Source organism: Lissotriton helveticus, chromosome 5_1 (assembly GCF_964261635.1).
Source record: "Lissotriton helveticus chromosome 5_1, aLisHel1.1, whole genome shotgun sequence".
NCBI lineage: Eukaryota > Metazoa > Chordata > Amphibia > Caudata > Salamandridae > Lissotriton > Lissotriton helveticus.
Genome location: NC_136065.1, coordinates 844,938,269 through 844,961,364, shown reverse-complemented (window position 1 = coordinate 844,961,364; position 23,096 = coordinate 844,938,269). Strand labels below are relative to the sequence as shown.

Sequence of the window (23,096 nt, the reverse complement as noted above, 5' to 3'; positions counted from 1 at the left end):
AAGAGTGCAACAGTAGGGAAAGCATTGGATAGCGTAGGGGTTAAAATGACTATTCCCACTCCAGAGAGTGCAACAGTAGGGAAAGTAAATACTTCATATATTATTTAAAAAAATATAAATTAATATCTATAAAAAAGTAATTAAAAGTAATTACCAATTTAATATAATATAATAATTAATAAATTTAAATTAATTATTACAATTAGTTACCTATTAATACAAATCAATTAGAAATTAACAATTAATTATTTAACAATTAAAAATTAATTAACAATTAATTAAAATTAAATACAATTACATAAATTGAATTATTTAATTAATTATAAATAAATTACTTCCCACCCTATTCCCCCCGCTACAGAAAATAAATTAGTAAAATTAACATAATTAGCAATTAATCAATTAAATAAAATTAATTGGCAATTACATTTTAATTAATTACCCATGAATAATTAATTAACAATTAATTGTAAATAAATACCAATAAATAATTTTACATATTTAATTAATTATAAATAAATTACTTCCCATCAAATTCCCCTATAAACCCAGAACCCGCTACAGAAAATAAATTTGTAAAATTAACATAATTAGCAATTAATCAATTAAATAAAATTAATTGGCAATTAACATTTAATTAATTACAAAATAAAAATTAATTAACAATTAATTATAAACAAATACCAATAAATAAATCTACATATTTAATTAATTATAATTAAATTACTTCCCACCCTATTCCCCTATAAACCCACAACCCGCTACAGAATTAAATTACGCAAAATTTAAATAACATTACATTCATTAATTAAATTACAATATAACATAAATAAACACTTTTAACACATAAAATACACTATAAAAAATTTGATATTATTAAATTTTCGATATTTTAATTAAACAATATTATGTACTTCGATATTTCGACTATCTATATTTAAAAATTCGATATTACATTACTTACCTTCAAAACGATATTTTTGATGTCTATATTCTGTCCATTCGACATTTTGTCCAGCCTATATTTTGGACTCGATATTATGTCCATTCGATATTTTTAACTCGATATTTTGTCTGTTTACCTTTTTATTTTTCCATTTTGTGAGTTTTTACTTCACGTTTGCACTTCTTTTAAGCCTCAACTTCGCTGCATCAGTTTGCTGCATTCTTCACAAACCCCTATTGCTTACACTATGGCTAATGACTCACACTCCGCCAGGTCCTCTATCACGGCCACGAAACCAAAGCGACAAAAAAAATGATCCACCATCTCCTATTCATTTCTCCCAGAACCCTGTTCTGGACTCCATCCTGGAAGAAGTGCGGGGTCTCCAGCCTTTTATGTCAGCAACTAATGAAAAGTTGAAACAAATTGAGGAGAGATGGATTGTTATGGAGAGCAAAGTACTGGACTTAGAACAGCGTGTTGGCATCCTACAGGATATCTCCTCAAAGATTCCAATATTAGAGCAGGAAATTCATAAATTGAAAATACATACAGAGGATTTGGAAAATCGTAATCGCCGTAATAACCTGCGCCTTTATGGTCTTCCGGAGCATGTTGAGGGTTCTAACATGGTAGTGTTTCTTCAATAATTTCTTCCAGAACTTCTTGGTCTTCCATCTTCAGATACTCCCCTCAGTATCCAAAGAGCACATCGCTTGGGTCGTCCTACCTCTAACCCCGCGAAACCACGAGGCATAATTATGTTATTCCTGGAGTTTACTGAATTGATGTCTGTTCTGAAAGCTGTTAAACTAAAACGTCGTCTTATTTGGTCTGGTCATATTCTCTACATTTCGCAAGACATCTCCAATGCAACCAACGCTAGTCGCAAGGAGTTTCTAGCTCTGCGTCCCCAGATGAGACATCTTAATATTCAATATGGAATACTTCACCCATGTCTCTGCAAGATTACTCATGATGGACGCTCGTGGTCCTTTGATGATCCTGAGAAATTGAAACTTTTTCTTCAATCTTTTTCTTCCTATGGAATGGATACTAATGTCTGATTTTCCTGTTTTGCTTCTCTTTTCTCTTCTCTATCTATATATAAGCAGCTCATTTGTTCTTCTTTTAAAACTAATATTTTTCCTTGACTCTTATTCTGATATCTCCGACATGTACTATCTTTACTTCTGTTTCTTTCTTCTTATCTTGTCTTTCTCTTTTCTTTCTTATTTATTACACTTGATTCCTTTCTTACTGCGGCTCTCGTTTTTCCAGTTTCATTATTCTTCCTCATGAGATCCACTTCACTCTGTGTCTCCATGCTCTCCCCTCATTGTTTTTCTTCTCTTTGCAGGTCTGGCTGCTTTGCCCTGATCTGTTTGTTCAATTCCTTCTCTGTATTCTTTCTCTTTTTCTTTCCCTTTTCTCGTCCTCGGTCCTATTCATCTTTTTATATCTCTCTATTCCTTTTCTTTCTATCTGTTCAACATTCTCCTATATCTTTGTTTTCTTATTAATGTATTCTGATGTTGTGGGTATCTTTGTAATATGTCTGATATGTAATTTTTTATTGTGGTCTGTTTTTTCTTGTAGCTGTATCCTTGAAGTGTACCGAATCCAACTGTGTTATACCTTCCCATCCCTCCACTATGTGTAAACTTGTGACGTGGAACGTCCGTGGTCTTGGGAATCCGGTCAAACGACAAAAGGTATTGTCTCATTTATCTAAACTCAATTCACAGATTGCCTTTCTTCAAGAAACTCATTGTACGGATGTGGAATCTCTTAAGTTGAAACGGCAATGGGTGGGTCAAGTTGTTTTTTCGCCTGCTTCTAACAAAAAACGGGGTGTTGCGATATTATTCCATAAAGCTTTGGCAGTACAAATTTTATCCACACAAAATGATGACGATGGACAATGGGTAATGGCAAGGATTGTGTTACAAAACAAAATAATAGTCTTATTGAATATTTATGGTCCAGTTACACCTGATCCTAAATTCTGGAATGACATTAAAATTCTTCTAGCTTCAATTGATTGCCCAAATATTATTGTTGCTGGTGATTTCAACCAGTGGTTAGATCCCTTTTTTGATCAGCTATCTAATTGTAAATTTCAACCTGATAAAACTCACAAAGCTTTTCAATCTGCCATTGCCTCTCGTTCCTCATATGATGTTTGGAAGACATGTAATCCTGATTTACGTGAATTTACTTTTTTTTCTTTTAAATTTTTTTATTGGTACTTTTTTTTCTAATGTGCATCACACTCGTTCTAGGATTGATTAAATTTTGGTTAGTAAGTCCTTACTCCCTTCCATTAAAAATTCTGAAATTGGATCCATTTGTATTTCGGATCATGCCCCTGTTGATGCTGTTTTGGACTTTTCACTTACTTCCTCTCATTTTAGCTGAGGGAAACTTAACACTTTTTTATTATTGGACACGATTTTTATCAAGGAAGCTACCACTTTCATTAATGATTTTTTCCTTATCAACAATCCATTGGATAGCTCTGTTTCTAATACTTGGGATGCTTTTAAAGCTACATTTCGTGCCTTCACTATCTCATATGTTTCGAAAAAGAAGAAATCCACCAAGAAGAAATATGAAGATCAACTACATAAACTTAAAGACTTGGAACATGTGTATTTTACTTCTCGATCACCCTCCACCCTTCACGATTTGATCAAAGCAAAATCTGAGCTTAATAAATTAGCAACATTTGAAGCATGTAACATCTTGCTCAAAATCAAATCTAAATACCATGGAGGTCAGAACAAAGCGGGTAAGATGTTAGCCAATAATTTAAACATTAAATCCGAGCGTAAAAATATTGGTCCTATCCTTGCTGAATCCACTAACAAACTAGTTTCATTTGATGAGGATATTGCTGAGGTATTTCACAAATATTATACATCTCTTTATTCTGAGGATACTTTTCCCTCCTCCCCAAATTTAAACACATTTTTTTCAGGTCTCCTGTCCCCACCTTCTCTTCCTACTGAATTTCTCGAATTAGAAAAAGACATCACTCTCCAAGAGATAACTAATGCTATTAAATCTTTAACAAAATCTTAAGCCCCAGGGCCCGATGGTCTTCCTGTAGAATTTTACAATACCTTTAACTCCATTTTTGTCCCTAAACTCCTCTCACTTTTTAATTCTTTTATTTCAGAAGCTAAAGCATCCGGATCTTTTTTGGATGCCCTAATTGTCATCATACCTAAACCTGATAAGGACAGTTCTTACTGTAAAAACTATCAGCCAATCTCAATAATTAATTATGACTGTAAAATGTTTGCTAAAATTCTTGCTTCCAGACTCGAAACTATTACTCCTCTCTTGATCAAAACTGATCAAGTTGGGTTTGTGAAGGGCAGGTTGGCATCTGATAACGCTCGGATATTTGCTAACATCATTTCCTATGGAAAAAAATACAAATACCCCCTTGCAGCTCTGTCTTTCGATGCTGAAAAAGATTTCGACCGTATTAATTGGCAATTCATGTTCAATACCCTCCAATGGTTCGGTTTTGGACCCTCTTTTATTTTATATATTAAGCTCTTATATTCCTGTCCTCGAACTAGTATTTTTGTTAACAATCATTTTTCCAAATTTTTTTCTCTTTCCAGAGGTACAAGACAAGGCTGTCTTCTTTCCCCTTTATTATTTTTACTATGTCTTGAACCTTTTTTAGAACGTATTCGTATTAACTCCCAAATTGCTGGTTTTACGCATAACTCTGTAGAAATTAAACTATCTGCTTATGCAGATGATATATTGGTCTATATGTCTAACCCTGTTGAATCTCTCCCACATTTTATGAATGAAGTCCGATTATTCTCTAGTATCTCTGGTTACAAACTTAATCTTTCAAAAACAGAAGTTCTACCCTTAAATTCTATCTGCCATCAATTTATGTTCAGTGATTCTAATTTTGCTTGGTGCCCTTTGAAAATTAAATACCTCGGTATTTGGTTTTCCTCATCCTTAAATGATACAATTAAATTCACGTTTCATACATTGCTTGCCAAGATTCAATCACTACTCCTTACCTGGTCACCATTGTATCTTTCTTGCTGGGGCAGGTTAGATACTATTAAAATGATGATTGTGCCACATGTTTTGTATACACTGTCTATGCTTCCTGTCAATATTACAAATGTATATTTTTCACGAATTAACTCTATTTGTACAAAATTCTTGTGGAATAATAAACACCCAAGAATTTCCTTAAGTAAACTTATTCGACCTAAAGAAGAAGGTGGTGTGCGCTTCCCACACTTTAAAGGCTATCACTCAGCTTTTTTACTTAGGCAATCTTTTTCACTAGCATATGACTTTATGCATATTCCCATCCCAAGCTGGATCCTTTTTTAACGTTCCTGCTTAAAAGACTTTTCTTTTCATCGGGTAGTCTTTATGTCAAACTGTAACTTTTTATTCTCTAATCCTGTTTTAAAACACTCCCAAATTTTATTACATAATACGTTTTTTAAGGATTTTACCCCACTCCAGTGTTTTTTGTCCTCTATTGTATGGTATAATAAATGTCTTAAATATAAAGGCAAATCTTTTTATTACAAGTATTGGAAAGAAAAGGGCATTATTTTTGTGCATCAGCTGCTTCACAATCATTCCATTGTTCCCTTTCATACCTTGCAGATGAATTATCAATTGCCTGACGCTTTTCTTCCTGAATACAATATTATTGTTAATGCCATAAAATCGTACTTAACCTCTTTCTCTCTTCCTCCTCTCACACCTTCTACAACACCAACTACTCCTTTATAATCTTTATTTTCATTTCACAGACCTAAAGCTGCTATTATATATACATTACTGTTATCTGATGTTATTGAAAGACCTAAATCCCACATTGAGACTGCATGGGAAACTGATTTGTCCGTCTCTTTTCCTATTATAACCTGGGATAAAGTGTGGTCAAAGTTATACAAAGTTTCTGCTGCTGCTCGTATAACCCAATCTCTGTATTTTATTTACCATAGAGCTCTTATTACCCCAGTTAGTATTTGTACATTTTCACCTGGTTTCTCCCCATTATGTTGGTCATGTTCTAATGAAACAGGCACCTTAAAACATCAACTTTATGATTGTTCTAATGTTTTATCCTTTTGGAAAACTGATTGGAATACTTGCATGTCTATTATTAAATGTAATATTACTTTATCACTACAGAATGTTTTTCTAGGTTATTTGTCACCTGATGTAAATGTTGCATCTTCTGTTTCCAAGTCATTTGACCTTTTTATTGCATTAGCTTTCAAAGTTATTTTGTCATTTTGAAAAGATAACTCTAAAATATCTTCACTAACTTGGTGGAACTTTATCTGTGATGAACATAGGATTTCTACTGTGTCCTCCTCTTCTCTCTCTCCAAAAATTTAATCTGATCTTCTTTGGCTCCCTTTTACTACATATCTTTCCATTCATTCTTCTATGCACTAACTCTTCTTTCTCTCTATAATGTTTTCATCATTTCTTTTTTACCCTTCCCTTTCTTTTCCTTTTTCTATCTCTCTTCTTCTCTTTTTCTTTCTTTTCTTTTCTCTCTACTCTCTTCTGTCTCTTTTCTTCTCTTCTTGTTCTTTTGCCACATGTTTTTGCCTGGTTGTTTTATTTTATTATACTGTATATGTTTCATTATGGCTTCTTCATCTCATATGTATTTAAAAACTCAATAAAAACTTCTTAAACAAAAAAAAAGATTATATTATTACAAGGAGCTCTCTGGAGAAGGTTAGTGAGATTGCAAACATATTTGAATAGGTTTTGGGATACAAGGTTAATAGCGGAAAAATATGAAATTGAGTATGGTGTCTATAGGAGATGCCTATATCCACCAGGAACATCTAACCCCAATATATCACTGTAGCTCAAGGAATCTGCGACATTCCAATGAAGATTTTGGAGAGAGTGGAAAAAGGTCAGAAATGCCTTATAATTGTAAGATCAATAGAGATTTGCTGGAAAGTGAACATGGTTAATATGACAATCCTCACTAAATTAACCTACATCATTAATTGCCTACCCCTAAGCTTCGATAAAAGGGGTAAATGACACATTACAAAGCAAAAAAAAAGTGGGGGACTAGCACTTCTGGGTCAGCAGGTATATTGCTGGTCACTCCACCTTGAGCTCTTTAGGCCCCTAATTAAATATCCAGGGAATACAAAACTGGGGATATTATTGCAAGAAATGTTAAAAGGTTTATGGCAATCTAACTTCTTCGACAAATTTGGTGCACCAATGTTTAAAAAACACAAAAAACAAATTAAGGATCTTGAACACAACTGCATCTCTGTGGTATTAGATCAAGAAGACATCCAGTATTCCATATAGGGACAATTAGCACTGATATGAGCCTCCCCTCAAAGACCGGAGTGAATGATAGATCATTTGAGACTCTTTCTTGAGAAAGGAGAGGTTGTAAGATGGGGACAAATGGTAGATCAGAAGCTACTTTCATGGGGCATACTACATGACAAAACAGGGGGCCTTACTTAAATTTGATTACTTGCAATTAACATCATGGTGCTCCCTGCAAAAGTGGACTGAATGCTCTATATCGGGCTTTGAGGAGGTTTTACAAAAGGCACCTCCAGGGAAAAAAGAATTGACATCCTTTTATGGGGGGCTACTAGAAGAAGAATACAACAAAAGACCAGCGCCATATTAGATCTGAGAGGAAGAATTACCTATGACTGCTACTGAGAATGTCTGACAAGTATCTTTATACTCACTTTATAAAACAGTTAGAAACTTAGCACCACACAAGGAACCATTTTTTTACCATTCCTAGAATCTACTCGAACTCAAAAAAGATTGCAAAGATGAAGAGACAAGTAGAAGTCAGATGTATGAGTTGTAATCAGCCACAAGTTGATGACCTTTACGTGTTCTTTTGTTGTCCTATACTTGTTGAATATTGTAACATCATAGGTAATATTGGAACAGCATGGGTAAGATCATGTCAGAAGTCTTATGTCAAGATATCTAGGTAAACCCTACCTGAATTCTCTTTGATATCATCGAGGAAAGTGAGTATACACAACTGAGTAAGGTGGACGCAAGGTCCATATGTTCCATATGTTTCTTGTTGCCAGAGTGCAGATTTGTAAAAACTGTATATTACCATTTCCCTTAAACTCTGCAGGTTTGGTTAACCAAGCTCTGTTAGTATTCAGATATAGATAAGAAATGTAAAAGCAATCGAAGGTTGAATGTTTGGCAAAACTTAATCAGTGGAGAAAGCTGGTCCGATGACTATACCAGAAAGCAGTCTTAGACCGTATTCTAGCCTGTCACTATTGAGCTTAACCTCTGGTGACCAAAATAAAATATAATGTAGGAATATATATTGACAAGGGACAAGGCAAGAGAACATTTTTAGGGGCAGCAACATATGGAGCTCCTTTTGAATGGTAAAAGCGAACAAAAAAATATATAACACAGACCCCATATTTGAGTCAGCTTCAAGTTATCTGGTTTTCCTATCCCAAACATCTATTACCACTAGGTTTTGTGCAGCAGGGCCCTGCGGTTACCCACAATTCCAAAAACTCACTATCATGGGTGCAGCTGGTGCAGGCTTTTCATGTAACAGTCTCTCTTGTTTTCCCCCTCCTACTGACACCTAAAACAAGTCACACCTTTTTAGCTTGGAAAAAAGGCCCTGACCTCCCTTGTGTTATTTCTGACTTGGACCACAATTCCCATTCTCCGTGTGGCTCCCCTTGGAAAATTGGGAATTGCCCTGGCCCTTGTGCTTAGATTTCGAACCAGTCTGTTGAGAGAGTTCGTCTCTCCTCTGCCCTGCTGCTCCAACTCTTTCTTAAGCCTCTCAGCTAACTACTTGTCGGCCATCACTGCTCATTTTTCTGGACCTTCCCCTGTCAAATCTGACAGGTATTGCCTAAGAGAGGTAGAACACTTCTCCTTGAGTCTCTCTGTCACCACCAACTGGTGAAGGGTATGAAAATTCTTGGCCTCCATCCCTCTCGTTCCACTCATTCCTATAACACAACACACGACAAATCCAAGTCTGAAATGGACCACTGTCTGTTCTCTTGCTGCCTTTAAACCCCTGAAGGTATTGGGCTGGCTGCAGCCTAACCCATCTGATTATATATTTATTCATTCACTCATAGTTCATTTGCTTAGATTCAGGCATCCTTCCAATGTCTGCTGTACCTTCTGTAAGCAAGTGATTTATTAAGCTGGCTGCCTCAAATACATTATTCGAAGTGTGAGCTCTACAAGCAAGTTCAAAAGCCATTCAGTATATCGTATTCCTCCACATACATGCACACAAGGTCTTCTAGAACCTTGTCAGGTACTGCAATGAAGTGGGATGGCTTTGCCCCGATGTAGATATGTTTGTTGCTGTCCTGAGCTTCTCTTTTTCTAAAGTTATCCAGTTTCTCTTAATGATCACTAATGTAATTCATAAGGACATACCTGTCCTTGTTTCCTTAAGCCCTTCATCCTGTTTTCAAAATCATCGCTCAACTGGTCTAAGGACGGAGAGTTAAAAGGATTCCAGATCTAGGCGTAAGGGCCAGGGCAATTCCGAAATTTCCAAGGTGTGCCACAAGCAGAAAGGGGATAAAAAATCTACCTAGACTAGACTTGCATCTATCATTTTATCGTGCAGGTTATAAGATGTATAAGCTGAACTTTTTGCTCTGTTGTTGAAAGTTGAAACTGGCTTTTGCAGGATATCACTCCACTTACTGCTAGTTTTCAGTTCCTGTTTGGGTTGACAAGAGACAAGCAGGGACTCCTGTTGTCTTGTGATTCACCCCCCTGTGGATTTGCGAATTGGGACAAGTACACCCCTTTCAACTCTTGGCTCTCAGGTAGCACAGGTGAGTAGTCCTAGTCTTCTCAGAGAGGTAGAGAAGGTTGCTTGAGGTCAGAACTCAACAGTCACCCAAGCAGCACAATATCTGATTGTTCAACCCTGTGCATTATCTGTCAAGTACAGTTCAGTGTACAGGCACTGGGGCTATCGTGCCTTGGTATGACACTCACCCTTTTCCAGCCATTGAGTGTCCCTCCTTCTTTGGGACAGACGTGTCTCCCCTGTGGGGTGGAGTATCTCAGAAGGCACAAATAAAGCCTCAGGTGCAGATTACCCCATCTAGAGGTACAAGCTTTCAGTTCAGTAAAGTTCCACTGTTACAGTTGGTAAAGTGTCTTGAGGCCAGTGGTGGACCAACAAAGCATGCAGTGTCTTTCTCTCCCTCTTCTTGGAAATGGCATGCAATTCACGGTGCAACAGCCTCCTTCAGTCATGGGGAGATTGTAGTGTGTGACGGTAGCCAACTCTATTGCTTGATCCCTCTAGCAGGAAGTACAGGTAAAAAATTGCAGTTGCCCCTCGGATCTGAGCAGATCATGATTGACTTTTTGCCCACTTCTGGACACTACCAGCAGTGGTTGATGTGAGTGGGTCATGCCATCCTGAGGTCGCAACGGCATGGTGACCCACAGTGGTGAACTTTGCTGGTCGCAATGACATTGGCTTCCGTGGGCTTGGTTATTTTGCTTACAACTGCATTTAATTATTTATTTAAAACATTTATTAAGCGCAATGTCACCTTGCAGGCATCCTGGCGCTGACTGGTACAGAACGGACGTTAGCAATGGAGAGCTGGGGTTCTCCTCGTTGGTCACAGTAGCCACACTTTTCTTCATCACAGTAGCGAGGACGGCCCTGGGAATACTGCTTTGGTTGGAGTGGTGTTAGCAGGAAGATCTGTGGTTCAAACCACAACTAGCTTAAAGGAGCGTCCAATGCCAACCAATACTTGGGGTACACAGATCACACACCTCTGTCAGACCACACCAGCACAAGGGTCTTGCTGCTCCTAGCTTATCCTGGACAAGTGCACTAAGCATGGGCGTAAAATCCGCTCCGCTCGCGGATTTTTCGGATTTTCGGCAAATCCGCAATCCGCGAACGCTCGCGAATTTGTCGAAAATCCGTGAATCCGCTCGCGGCGGATTTTTTGCTTGGTTGCGGCGCGCGGCGTGGTGCACGGCGTTCACTTTCCGTCATTTTAGCGTTTGCCGAGTTGTTTTTCTTTGCGAGTGACGCGCCATTTTAGATCTTGCTGCGTGTTCCCGCGGGAGTTTGTCGCCCGCGAATACGTACTCGCGGCTTGCCACCTTGCACAGCACACCTCGCGAGAGTTCGCAATTGCGAACATGTAGTTGCGGCGGAAAGGAACAATCTCGCACTTGCGAAATAGAGATTTTGCAATTTCGCACAAGAAAATCACCAGCAAACAGGATAAACCTTCAGAAAATTATGATTTTTATCAGAATCACTCCTCAGGTTGACATTTGCATGGCCTTTTTTTTTGCAAGGAGTCCATTTTGGGGGGGGGGGGAGGAAGGAAGTGCCCCACAGTCTCCAACTTCCTGTTCCTGTCCAGCAGGCTCCTCCCAGTGCTTTGTCCATCTCCTGGTCACTTTCATTTGGATCTGGAGCTGGAAGGATTACTTTTTGTGGGTGCTGCTGGATATTTGGATTTGAGGCCTTTTTGACTGTCTTTGGATCACTTTTGGATTAGAAATCAACTTTCACAAGTAAGTTTGTTTGGGGCATTACAGTTGCTGCAAGTACAATTTTGGAACTTTTTCAGAAAATTAAATAAATTATATTGTGGGTAGCCACAGTATCCAGTAGGACCAGGGTTGGTTATGGGTGCATGATACAACTGTTTTGTTGAATTTAAACACCATTGAGGCCATGGATGGGCTGGGATTGTGCAGATTTTATTGTTTTTTGTCGTTTTTTTGGGCCTGCTGGTGTGGCCCTTTGCCCAGGGGTGGTGAGTGTTGCATGGGCCTAGTCTTTCTGTGGGGTGTCTTCTTGAATTTAAAGATAATTGAGGCCATGGATGGGCTGGGATTGTGCTTATTTTATTGTTTTTTGTCGTTTTTGGGGGGCTGCTGGTGTGGCCTTTTGCTTGCCCAGGGGTGGTGGTGGTGCATGGACTGAGTGTGCCTGTGGTGTTGTCTCACTCTCTTTGATGTAAACATCATGGATGGCATTGGATTGTGGTGATTTCTGGCTGTTTTTCTGTTTTTTGGGGGTGTACTGTTGATGTGGTCTGGCCATGTGGGTGGTGGTGGTGGCCATCTTGAGTGCTGGCTGGTACAGGCAACATGTGCTTGGGGTGTAAGGGGGCCATTTTGAGGAGAGGCAGTGTCTGAGGCCTGCACTTATTTTGCCTACTTTTCATCCCTTATGCCCAGGGGTAGTGAGTGTTGCATGGGCCTAGTGTTTCTGAGGGGTGTCTTCTTGAATTTAAACACCATTGAGGCCATGGATGGGCTGGGATTGTGCAGATTTTATTGTTTTTTGTCGTTTTTTTGGGCCTGCTGGTGTGGCCCTTTGCCCAGGGGTGGTGAGTGTTGCATGGGCCTAGTCTTTCTGTGGGGTGTCTTCTTGAATTTAAACACCATTGAGGCCATGGATGGGCTGGGATTGTGCAGATTTTATTGTTTTTTGTCGTTTTTTTGGGCCTGCTGGTGTGGCCCTTTGCCCAGGGGTGGTGAGTGTTGCATGGGCCTAGTCTTTCTGTGGGGTGTCTTCTTGAATTTAAACATAATTGAGGCCATGGATGGGCTGGGATTGTGCTTATTTTATTGTTTTTTGTCGTTTTTGGGGGGCTGCTGGTGTGGCCTTTTGCTTGCCCAGGGGTGGTGGTGGTGCATGGACTGAGTGTGCCTGTGGTGTTGTCTCACTCTCTTTGATGTAAACATCATGGATGGCATTGGATTGTGGTGATTTCTGGCTGTTTTTCTGTTTTTTGGGGGTGTACTGTTGATGTGGACTGGCCATGTGGGTGGTGGTGGTGGCCATCTTGAGTGCTGGCTGGTACAGGCAACATGTGCTTGGGGTGTAAGGGGGCCATTTTGAGGAGAGGCAGTGTCTGAGGCCTGCACTTATTTTGCCTACTTTTCATCCCTTATGCCCAGGGGTAGTGAGTGTTGCATGGGCCTAGTGTTTCTGAGGGGTGTCTTCTTGAATTTAAACACCATTGAGGCCATGGATGGGCTGGGATTGTGCAGATTTTATTGTTTTTTGTCGTTTTTTTGGGCCTGCTGGTGTGGCCCTTTGCCCAGGGGTGGTGAGTGTTGCATGGGCCTAGTCTTTCTGTGGGGTGTCTTCTTGAATTTAAACACCATTGAGGCCATGGATGGGCTGGGATTGTGCAGATTTTATTGTTTTTTGTCGTTTTTTTGGGCCTGCTGGTGTGGCCCTTTGCCCAGGGGTGGTGAGTGTTGCATGGGCCTAGTCTTTCTGTGGGGTGTCTTCTTGAATTTAAACATAATTGAGGCCATGGATGGGCTGGGATTGTGCTTATTTTATTGTTTTTTGTCGTTTTTGGGGGGCTGCTGGTGTGGCCTTTTGCTTGCCCAGGGGTGGTGGTGGTGCATGGACTGAGTGTGCCTGTGGTGTTGTCTCACTCTTTTTGATGTAAACATCATGGATGGCATTGGATTGTGGTGATTTCTGGCAGTTTTTCTGTTTTTTGGGGGTGTACTGTTGATGTGGACTGGCCATGTGGGTGGTGGTGGTGGCCATCTTGAGTGCTGGCTGGTACAGGCAACATGTGCTTGGGGTGTAAGGGGGCCATTTTGAGGAGAGGCAGTGTCTGAGGCCTGCACTTATTTTGCCTACTTTTCATCCCTTATGCCCAGGGGTAGTGAGTGTTGCATGGGCCTAGTGTTTCTGAGGGGTGTCTTCTTGAATTTAAACACCATTGAGGTCATGGATGGACTGGGAATGTGCAGATTTTATTGGTTTTTGTCGTTTTTTTGGGCCTGCTGGTGTGGCCCTTTGCCCAGGGGTGGTGAGTGTTGCATGGGCCTAGTCTTTCTGTGGGGTGTCTTCTTGAATTTAAACACCATTGAGGCCATGGATGGGCTGGGATTGTGCAGATTTTATTGTTTTTTGTCGTTTTTTTGGGCCTGCTGGTGTGGCCCTTTGCCCAGGGGTGGTGAGTGTTGCATGGGCCTAGTCTTTCTGTGGGGTGTCTTCTTGAATTTAAACATAATTGAGGCCATGGATGGGCTGGGATTGTGCTTATTTTATTGTTTTTTGTCGTTTTTGGGGGGCTGCTGGTGTGGCCTTTTGCTTGCCCAGGGGTGGTGGTGGTGCATGGACTGAGTGTGCCTGTGGTGTTGTCTCACTCTCTTTGATGTAAACATCATGGATGGCATTGGATTGTGGTGATTTCTGGCTGTTTTTCTGTTTTTTGGGGGTGTACTGTTGATGTGGACTGGCCATGTGGGTGGTGGTGGTGGCCATCTTGAGTGCTGGCTGGTACAGGCAACATGTGCTTGGGGTGTAAGGGGGCCATTTTGAGGAGAGGCAGTGTCTGAGGCCTGCACTTATTTTGCCTACTTTTCATCCCTTATGCCCAGGGGTAGTGAGTGTTGCATACTTGCATGTCCCTAGTCTTTCTGTGGGGTGTCTTCAATGTAAACATCATGGATGGCATGGGATTGTGCTCATTTTTCTGTGTTTTGTCGATTTTTTGGGGTGTATAACTGAACTGATGTTCCTCTGTCTTCCATTGCTTTTAGGTGCACAAGAAGACTCAATAGAACCACCAGTGCCAGGAAGAAGTCCTGCAGCGGTGTGTGCAGCATAACGTCACGCGACGTCACGTCTGGACACAGAACCCTCTGCAACTCGTGCAACTGCTGCCTGCTGACCTGCTCTGAAGAAGATGGCCCCAAAAAAAGTAACCCGTAGCTCCTCTAGCAAGAAAGGTGCCAGTAAGGAGCAGAATAAGCAAGTTACCAAGGACACTGGTGTGCCGCCCGCCCCTTTTTTTGTGAGTAAAAAAAAAAGTATGCCTGCAGCAGCTGCAGCGGGATCTGCTGGGGACCAAGCTGGCAGCAGCACCCCCGCTCCATTGGGCTCAGTGCCACCACCACCACCACGCCAACTTAAGTCCAAGCCCTTGAGTGCTGCAGAGGCAGCCAGTATACTTCTTCAATCACCATCGACCAGTGATGTTGGCTCATCGCAAGAAAGCAGCAGCAATGTCCCTCAATCAACACAGGTTGTTGTAGCTCATCTGACGAGTGTTGAACAACCACAGCGGCAACAACAATCACATGTGCAAGTACAAGCCCAAGTACATGTGGAAGGAGAGGCAGCGCAAGGAGATGCGCATGCAGAGGTGCATGGAGGGTCACAACAAGTGCCCACAATAGTTGTTCCTCCCGAAGTAGGGGCACATCAGGAAATCGACAATCAAGGCGAGGTATCATTTGAGGAAGCCACTCCTCCTGATGATCCTTCATTGTCTTCCACAACCCTAGCAAGGAAGAGATCAAGGGTGGTGTCTACATCCTCTTCAAGCACACCTCCTTCTGATGATACGGATCAAACTTGGGAACCAGCACCACAGCCGTCTGAGAGTGAGGCACACCATGATCCAACAAAGGTACTTAAGCGTAAAAGGAAGCTCGTCCAAAGTCTCAGACTTATGGAGTGTGATGAGGCTCAACAAGAAGTGGCGGATACTGCTGCTGATGAAGACTCTGCCAACGACGACCCAGTCATCATAAAGGTCACTGCAGCCCCAGCGGGCATGCAGCAAACAGACATTTTGACCCTAGCCCGAAGAGCTGCTGCGCGTGATGATGATGATGATGATGTTGTCGATGAGGAGGCAGTGGAAACACCACAATCATTGGAGTTAAGTAGTACACCAACTCGTCCCGCTTCCATATTTCTTTCTGGCAAGAAGAGACCTGCGTCAACCTCGACCTTAATTAGTGGCGGTGAAAGTGGAAAACGTACAAAAGTTGGCCAATCCAGATCCTCCACTTCATCTGGCATTAGCTTCATGACCACCACCACCACCAGTATCGCCGCCTCCTCCAGGTCCCACAGACACTTCAAGTCCCCAGTTTGGGACTTCTTTACTGTTTGTCCCAAAAATCCAAGGTTTGCCATTTGTACCCTTTGTAAGCTTGCAGTTAGTCGTGGTAAGCCAGGTAGCAACTATGGTACCGGCGGCCAGAGTGGTCATCTTGACAGAAAGCACGCTGTCCAATGGTTTGCGCACCTAGCTGCGATCAAGAAAGGCCAAAATCAAGGAAACGTTGATGTTTCATCTGATGTTGACGAGCAGGAAGAAGACGTGTCAAACACTTCCCTTACACCCAGTACCCCTCTCAGCAGCACACCCAATGTGAGGCACACTAAGAGTGTTGGAGCGAGTGAGACACCAACGCACAAAAGTTCACCAGCGAGCAAAATTGGGTCAACGAAGTCATTATCAGCCCGTAAATGCTTGGTCCAGGCCAACATTAGAACAATGCTTACTTCAGACGTGCCATATGAACGCAACCACCCACTGACGCGTCTGTATAACACTAAGCTGGCTAAAATGCTAGCTGTGGACCTTCTACCTTTTTCTTTTGTAGAAGCGGTAGGTTTTCTTGAATTAGTTGCAACGCTCTGCCCTAAATGGAAGGTTCCGAGCCGGTTCTATTTTGCCAGAGTTGCGGTTCCAGCACTACATGAAGATGTGCTGCAGGCGATTGGGGCAGCTTTGCAGAAGAGTGCTGTTCACACAATACATCTGACAACAGACATGTGGACCAGTGGCCCAGGCGATGATTACATGTGCATCACTGCACACTGGGTCTCTTTTTCAGGTGTTATAGCAAAGCTAAACGCAGGTGTTGACCCGGACCAAGTTTTCAAAGCTGCTCGGAAACATGCAACACTAGCCATGTTTGCCTTGGAGAAAAGTCACACAGCAGAAAACCTTTTGGAAGAGTTTGACAAAAAGGTGTTGTCAATGCTATCCCCCCTAAAACGCAAGATTGGTTATGTTTCCACGGATAATGGCGCCAATGTAGTTAAGGCCATGTCACACGGTCACCATGTTAGAGTGCCGTGTTTGGCGCACTGTATCAACCTGGTAGTTCAAAAATTCTTGAGTGATAAAGAGAGTCCAGCGTTCGAGGTAATGGCCACCTGCCGCAAAATGTGCAACCATTTCAGCCATTCTTTTAAGGCCCGGAAGCATCTGCGGAGACTGCTACTTCAACGTGGAATGCCAGTGAAAGCACTCATCCAGGAGGTGGCAACACGTTGGAACTCAACCTTCTACATGCTTGAGCGTCTGCATGAGCAGTATACGGTACTCGATCACTATTTCTTGACAGAGGCTACATCTCAGAAGGAGGACCTGCGGATGAGTAAGGCGCAATGGGCCATAGTTAAAAGCCTGACAGACATGCTTCGTCCTTTTGAGTTCTTCACGCGTGCAGTCAGCCAGGAGGACTGTAATTTGGGAAAAGCTATCCCATTGTTGTGCATACTGGAGCACCAACTGATGGCGGTTTCTTCTGAGTTTGAAAAAGATGAAAAAAAAAAAAAACATTTCATTTTGTCTGAGAAATTATTACATCGCCTACGTGGTGATGAACGTCTTAAAAACATCAACTCAGATCAGCATTACATTTGTGCTACTATTCTGGATCCACGCTACAAAAAGGCGCTGGCAGACAACGCATTCTTTCCTTTCGCTGATGCAGATGTTCAAAAGTACAAACATTGGTTAGCCTGGTCAGCCAAGAGGTTTGAAAAAGAACGGCAGGTTATTGAAGGAGAAGCCAGTACATCAGCATCAGCATCAGCAGGCCATCCGCAGTCACAAGAATCCACTTCTGCACCTGTGGCTGGGGCACAAGTGACCTCTCAGCCGTTAAAGACACCGGCAACTGGATCATCTGCACCACACACAATGACAACACTAACAGTGGCTGGGGAGGAGGATTGGCTAAGTTTGATGGGGTATGGTTCTCTAAAAAATGTCACAGGCACAGCAAAAAGTAAGCAAAGTGGAGGAACAGTTGATGACCTTGAGTCGATGGTGCAGGACTATCTGAATGACTCAACAGTGGTCTTTCTTAATGAGGAGCCATTGCAGTATTGGCATGGCAAAAAACAATTGTGGCCACAGCTCTACAACCTGGCTATAAACTATTTGTCTTGCCCACTCGCAAGTGTGTCTTCTGAACGTGTTTTCAGTGCTGCTGGTGGCATTGTAACTGCCAAACGGAGCCGCCTATCGCCCAAAAATGTGGAGCGGCTGACAATGATCAAGATGAATCAGCACCTCATACCACCAGATTACAAAGTGCGAGAAAGCACGCCACATGAAGACGATGAGGACAGCAACGTAGATGAGGGGATTTTTTCTCTGTTCGGTGCCACTGACCTCATCCAGCCTGAATTCGCAGAGTATGATGACGAAATCTTGTTCTTATTCCCTGACACCGAGCCCTGAAAATGAGACAATCAATCAAGAACTTTCTTTTTCGTCCTTATTCACTTTTATTCCTGTGTGCTTTGTGTCTCTCTTTCTTTGTTTTGCACAGTTAATTTAATTCAAACTTTAATCACCTAATCCCAAAAACAAGACCATCATCAGAACTGTCTTCACTTGTTTGCTTATTGATTTGAAGGTGCCGCAGTCTACATTCCTCAGGTTCACAAGTTCTGAAGAACATGCTCCTCTATCCTCCTCCTCCAGACTGCGATTTCCCTCCAAGCAGAGTGCTGGATTACGCACAATGAAGAAAGACTCAGCACTTGTGGGGGTGTTGTACTTCTTTGCGGGTGAGTTGACGGTTTTGGGCCCATTGCTGTGAAGCTCTAATAATGGACAAAAGTGTTTTGGACCAAATATGAGGTGGAAATTTCTTGCCGTTTTTGCTGACTTGCTTGCCTTTGAGGTGCTCTTTGGCGGGGTTCCGGGGGTTTGTGTGTAATTTTTGGTGTCTGTCGAAGCACTGCTGCGACAGTCTAATCTTGATTGCATTTGCTTTTCAGGAAATCCGTGGTGGAAAACAGGAGTTATGATGATTGATGATGACCTAGCTGCACAGCGCGTTACTTTGGACCGAAGGCCGAGAGATATTGTAAGTATGAGATTTAGCTTTTTCGCTGTTTGGGGGTGTTGTCGGGTGTTTTTTTGCGGGTGGGTTGGCGCCGGCGGGTCTTGCCTGGGGCATTCCTGGGAAGGTCTAATACCGGATACAAGTGTTTTGGACAAAATCCATAAGGAACAGCCTTTTTTTTGCCATTTCTTCAGACATCTTGCTCAATGTAGCGTTTTGGGGGGCTTCCTGCTGTTCGTGGGTGGGTTGCGGCCGGGGTCTCTGTCGAAGCACTGCTGCGACAGTCTAATCTTGATTGCATTTGCTTTTCAGGAAATCCGTGGTGGAAAACAGGAGTTATGATGATTGATGATGACCTAGCTGCACAGCGCGTTACTTTGGACCGAAGGCCGAGAGATATTGTAAGTATGAGATTTAGCTTTTTCGCTGTTTGGGGGTGTTGTCGGGTGTTTTTTTGCGGGTGGGTTGGCGCCGGCGGGTCTTGCCTGGGGCATTCCTGGGAAGGTCTAATACCGGATACAAGTGTTTTGGACAAAATCCATAAGGAACAGCCTTTTTTTTGCCATTTCTTCAGACATCTTGCTCAATGTAGCGTTTTGGGGGGCTTCCTGCTGTTCGTGGGTGGGTTGCGGCCGGGGTCTCTGTCGAAGCACTGCTGCGACAGTCTAATCTTGATTGCATTTGCTTTTCAGGAAATCCGTGGTGGAAAACAGGAGTTATGATGATTGATGATGACCTAGCTGCACAGCGCGTTACTTTGGACCGAAGGCCGAGAGATATTGTAAGTATGAGATTTAGCTTTTTCGCTGTTTGGGGGTGTTGTCGGGTGTTTTTTTGCGGGTGGGTTGGCGCCGGCGGGTCTTGCCTGGGGCATTCCTGGGAAGGTCTAATACCGGATACAAGTGTTTTGGACAAAATCCATAAGGAACAGCCTTTTTTTTGCCATTTCTTCAGACATCTTGCTCAATGTAGCGTTTTGGGGGGCTTCCTGCTGTTCGTGGGTGGGTTGCGGCCGGGGTCTCTGTCGAAGCACTGCTGCGACAGTCTAATCTTGATTGCATTTGCTTTTCAGGAAATCCGTGGTGGAAAACAGGAGTTATGATGATTGATGATGATGACGACCTAGCTGCACAGCGCCGCGTTTGGACCGAAGGCCGAGAGACATTGTAAGTATGAGATTTAGCTTTTTCGCTGTTTGGTGGTGTTGTGTCGCGTGTTTTTTTGCGGGTGGGTTGGCGGGTCTTGCCTGGGGCATTCCTGGGAAGGTCTAATACCGGCTAGAAGTTTGTTGGACAAAATCCATAAGGAAACACCAGTTTTTGCACTTTTTGTAAGTTAGGGTTCGTTAGGGTTAGCCCTAGCAGCAGGATTGCATGTGTTTAGGGGGGTTCTATTGCAACGCGGTTCTGTTGTTGTAGAGCACTGTTGGAGCGATGCTGGCTATGGATACTTTTGCTTGCAGGCAAGTGGTTTGAATGCAATCCACGGTCTGTATTTGGGTCTACTGTTACTTTCAAAGTACGTTTTGTAACCATTTTTCTGCTAGGCATCGTTTTTGGAGATATGATTGGGTTCTTCTACATTTTTGCGACTGGCTTTAGTAAGGGTCTTGGTGGGAGCATTGCTGGGAAGGTCAAATTTTGTTCTAAAACACAGTAGTACACCCACCTTGAGGGGAAAGATCCGCTATAATATTTTGGCCATACTTATTGATCCTTAAAAAGGTGACTCAGACAGAGCACGCAATTTCAAAAATATTGTACTCTCTATTAGGGAAATCAAAGTGTGACTTTTTGAACCACACAGCGTACATACCTTTTATTTATTTATCAGTGGTATTGTAATAGCACTTCCTGTTTTCCGTTCAATAATTACAGGCCGGGTTTCAGTCAACATCCGCCAGGCAGGCAGTGGACAGGGTGTCTCTTCTGTCAGTGGTCACCACCACATTGATGGACGAAGCGTCAGCTGGAATGGAGGAGTGCCGCCAATAAGAGGAATTGTTTGCTGCATGCAACTTACTTACCAATTTCAACAGGACAACTCCAACAACATACGCAATACAGATACAGTATCCATTGTTGTCTTTTATTCTATGAGTGTGACTGCATGTGCTTACCTTTACTTTGTAACCAAAGATTGTCTGTAAACTCTGTATCTTCAATTATTGTTTGTCCATGCTCTGCTTTTTTTTTCTTCTCTCAACAAAACCTACCCAAAAAGAAACCCCCATTCCCATCCATTTTACAAACCCTAACCCTCTTCCCCCGGGCTGTGTTGTTTTGCTTGATGTCTGACTAAAATGACATCAATAATTCCACACACTTGCTGGGGAGGATAAGGTGATAGCAGCAACAGGCTGGTGAAGGAATACGAGGATATCTTCTAGACTTACTCAGCTTCAGTACTATATCTTCTAGTAGTAGTAGCCAATGTCAAATAAATTCAACGCAAGTACTAGTTATACTTGCAATACTTTACCATTTGTTAGGCTACATTATGGCACTGTTCTAGTGTACTGTCACCTGCTATTTTCTCGATCGTACCGTAACCGTTGTAATGCTACAGTAAGGAGTACAAACAAGGTTTCGTTTTCTTTTTTTCCATAGGCATGCAACTGCCACTGTGTCACACCACTAGTAACACCGCAATGAGGAAATGTCACCCGCCCAGGAATGACAACGTTAATCCCCATTTCACCTGGAGCCAGCCCTGGGCCTAGCCCTAATTTCTAACACAAATTACAGGTAAGATAAGCGTTTGGTGGGAGGTAGTATAATGGAGTATTATTTCGGAGTAGACAAGAGATTGACGGTTGTACTACTAAAGTCCTACGACTGTTCAGGAAAACAAAGTTACTGTTACACCCCCGCCCCCCACCCACCAGACTGAAAAGCAGTAAAAAACAGGTATGGTCAGATAAAGTAGTTGAAAAATATATTTATTTATCCCTAACAAAATAATCTCCCTCACCCACCCTAACCCCAACGATTGTCTCTGAAACGTCCCAAAACGATCCCAACTCCCAAATCCCACCCCCCAAAAGTCTATAAAAAAAGGGCAAGGGACACTCCACTACTGGAGGGTGCTGGTGCTGGTGCATGATGCGGCATGGGCATCATACTCCTTGCGGAGGGTGGCAAGCTCGGAGCGGAGGCCCTTAACCAAGGTCTTATACCTCAGGACCTCCTGCTCCAGGTTGGACATGCGGACTCGTAGGCGGTGTTGGCGTTCCTTGCAGCTCCTGTGGGGGGCAGCTGGTATTTCGGGTGCTTGGCGGTGGCGGTCGGCTTTCTTAGCCCGGCTCGGTCCCGCTGGTTTAGTCACGGAGGAGGATGCAGTGGTCACAGTCGAAGATGTTGCCCCGCTCGACTGCGTGTCCTCCTCCTCCTCCAGGGCCACCAGCCGCCGATACTCGGCGACTGTGGCCTCCAGCCTCCGTTGCCGGGCCAATCTAGCCTGCTCCCTCCTTGTTGTTGATTTGGAAGGAGCAACTATATGAAGAAAGAAAGACATAGTCTGTAACCAATGCTCCTTATTAATAACACAAAGTGATTGAGCCGAAAGTTGGGTCACAGAGTACAAGTAGCAAATTGAAAGCACAGTACATAACTATTGAGGACAGTATCTATGTAACCTCCCACTTCTGCATCCTTGCTCTAACAGTAGTGGTAGTTTAATGAACTAATTCTACGACCACTATGGACTTCCATTACAGTCGACTATGACAGTACACCAGTCTTATTCTTCTTCTTCTCTCTTGTTTAGGGAAATGGGTACGTTATCTTATGCAAGCCGGCAGAATGACATGGACACAGCACAGTGAAGTTGCACCCGAGAAAAAAAGTTGCACACCATGATGATGGAGACAGACTTGCGTTACTGTACCGGTCCAGTACATGCAGGTGGTGAAGCTATTACTTTTCTATTACGGGTGGCACTGAGAATACTCTGTTACAAGGGCTACTGCTTAATTAATTTACCTTTCACCCTACAGTGCAAATGAGTACTAGAAAAGGAAACTGAAGAAGCTAACTAATTTGATTATCTATCACTTCACATGGGACGTATTTAATGACAGATGAGATGACTTTAGGTGCTTTGCTTAATATTGAGTGAACACAGTGATACACCCACACATGAATGACGTACTACAAGT

General features: G+C 42.4%; 1 protein-coding gene across 2 annotated transcripts in view; it reads left to right on the top strand.

The window, feature by feature from the left end:
* LOC144753409 (uncharacterized) overlaps nt 1–23,096 on the top strand; it is a 260,041-nt gene that overhangs the window by 222,029 nt on the left and 14,916 nt on the right. For both annotated transcript variants that reach the window (XM_078641110.1, XM_078641109.1), the window contains one exon: nt 2,546–2,661. In XM_078641110.1, coding sequence (XP_078497236.1) covers nt 2,546–2,661 — 116 coding nt within the window. The remainder of the gene's footprint in view (nt 1–2,545; nt 2,662–23,096) is intronic.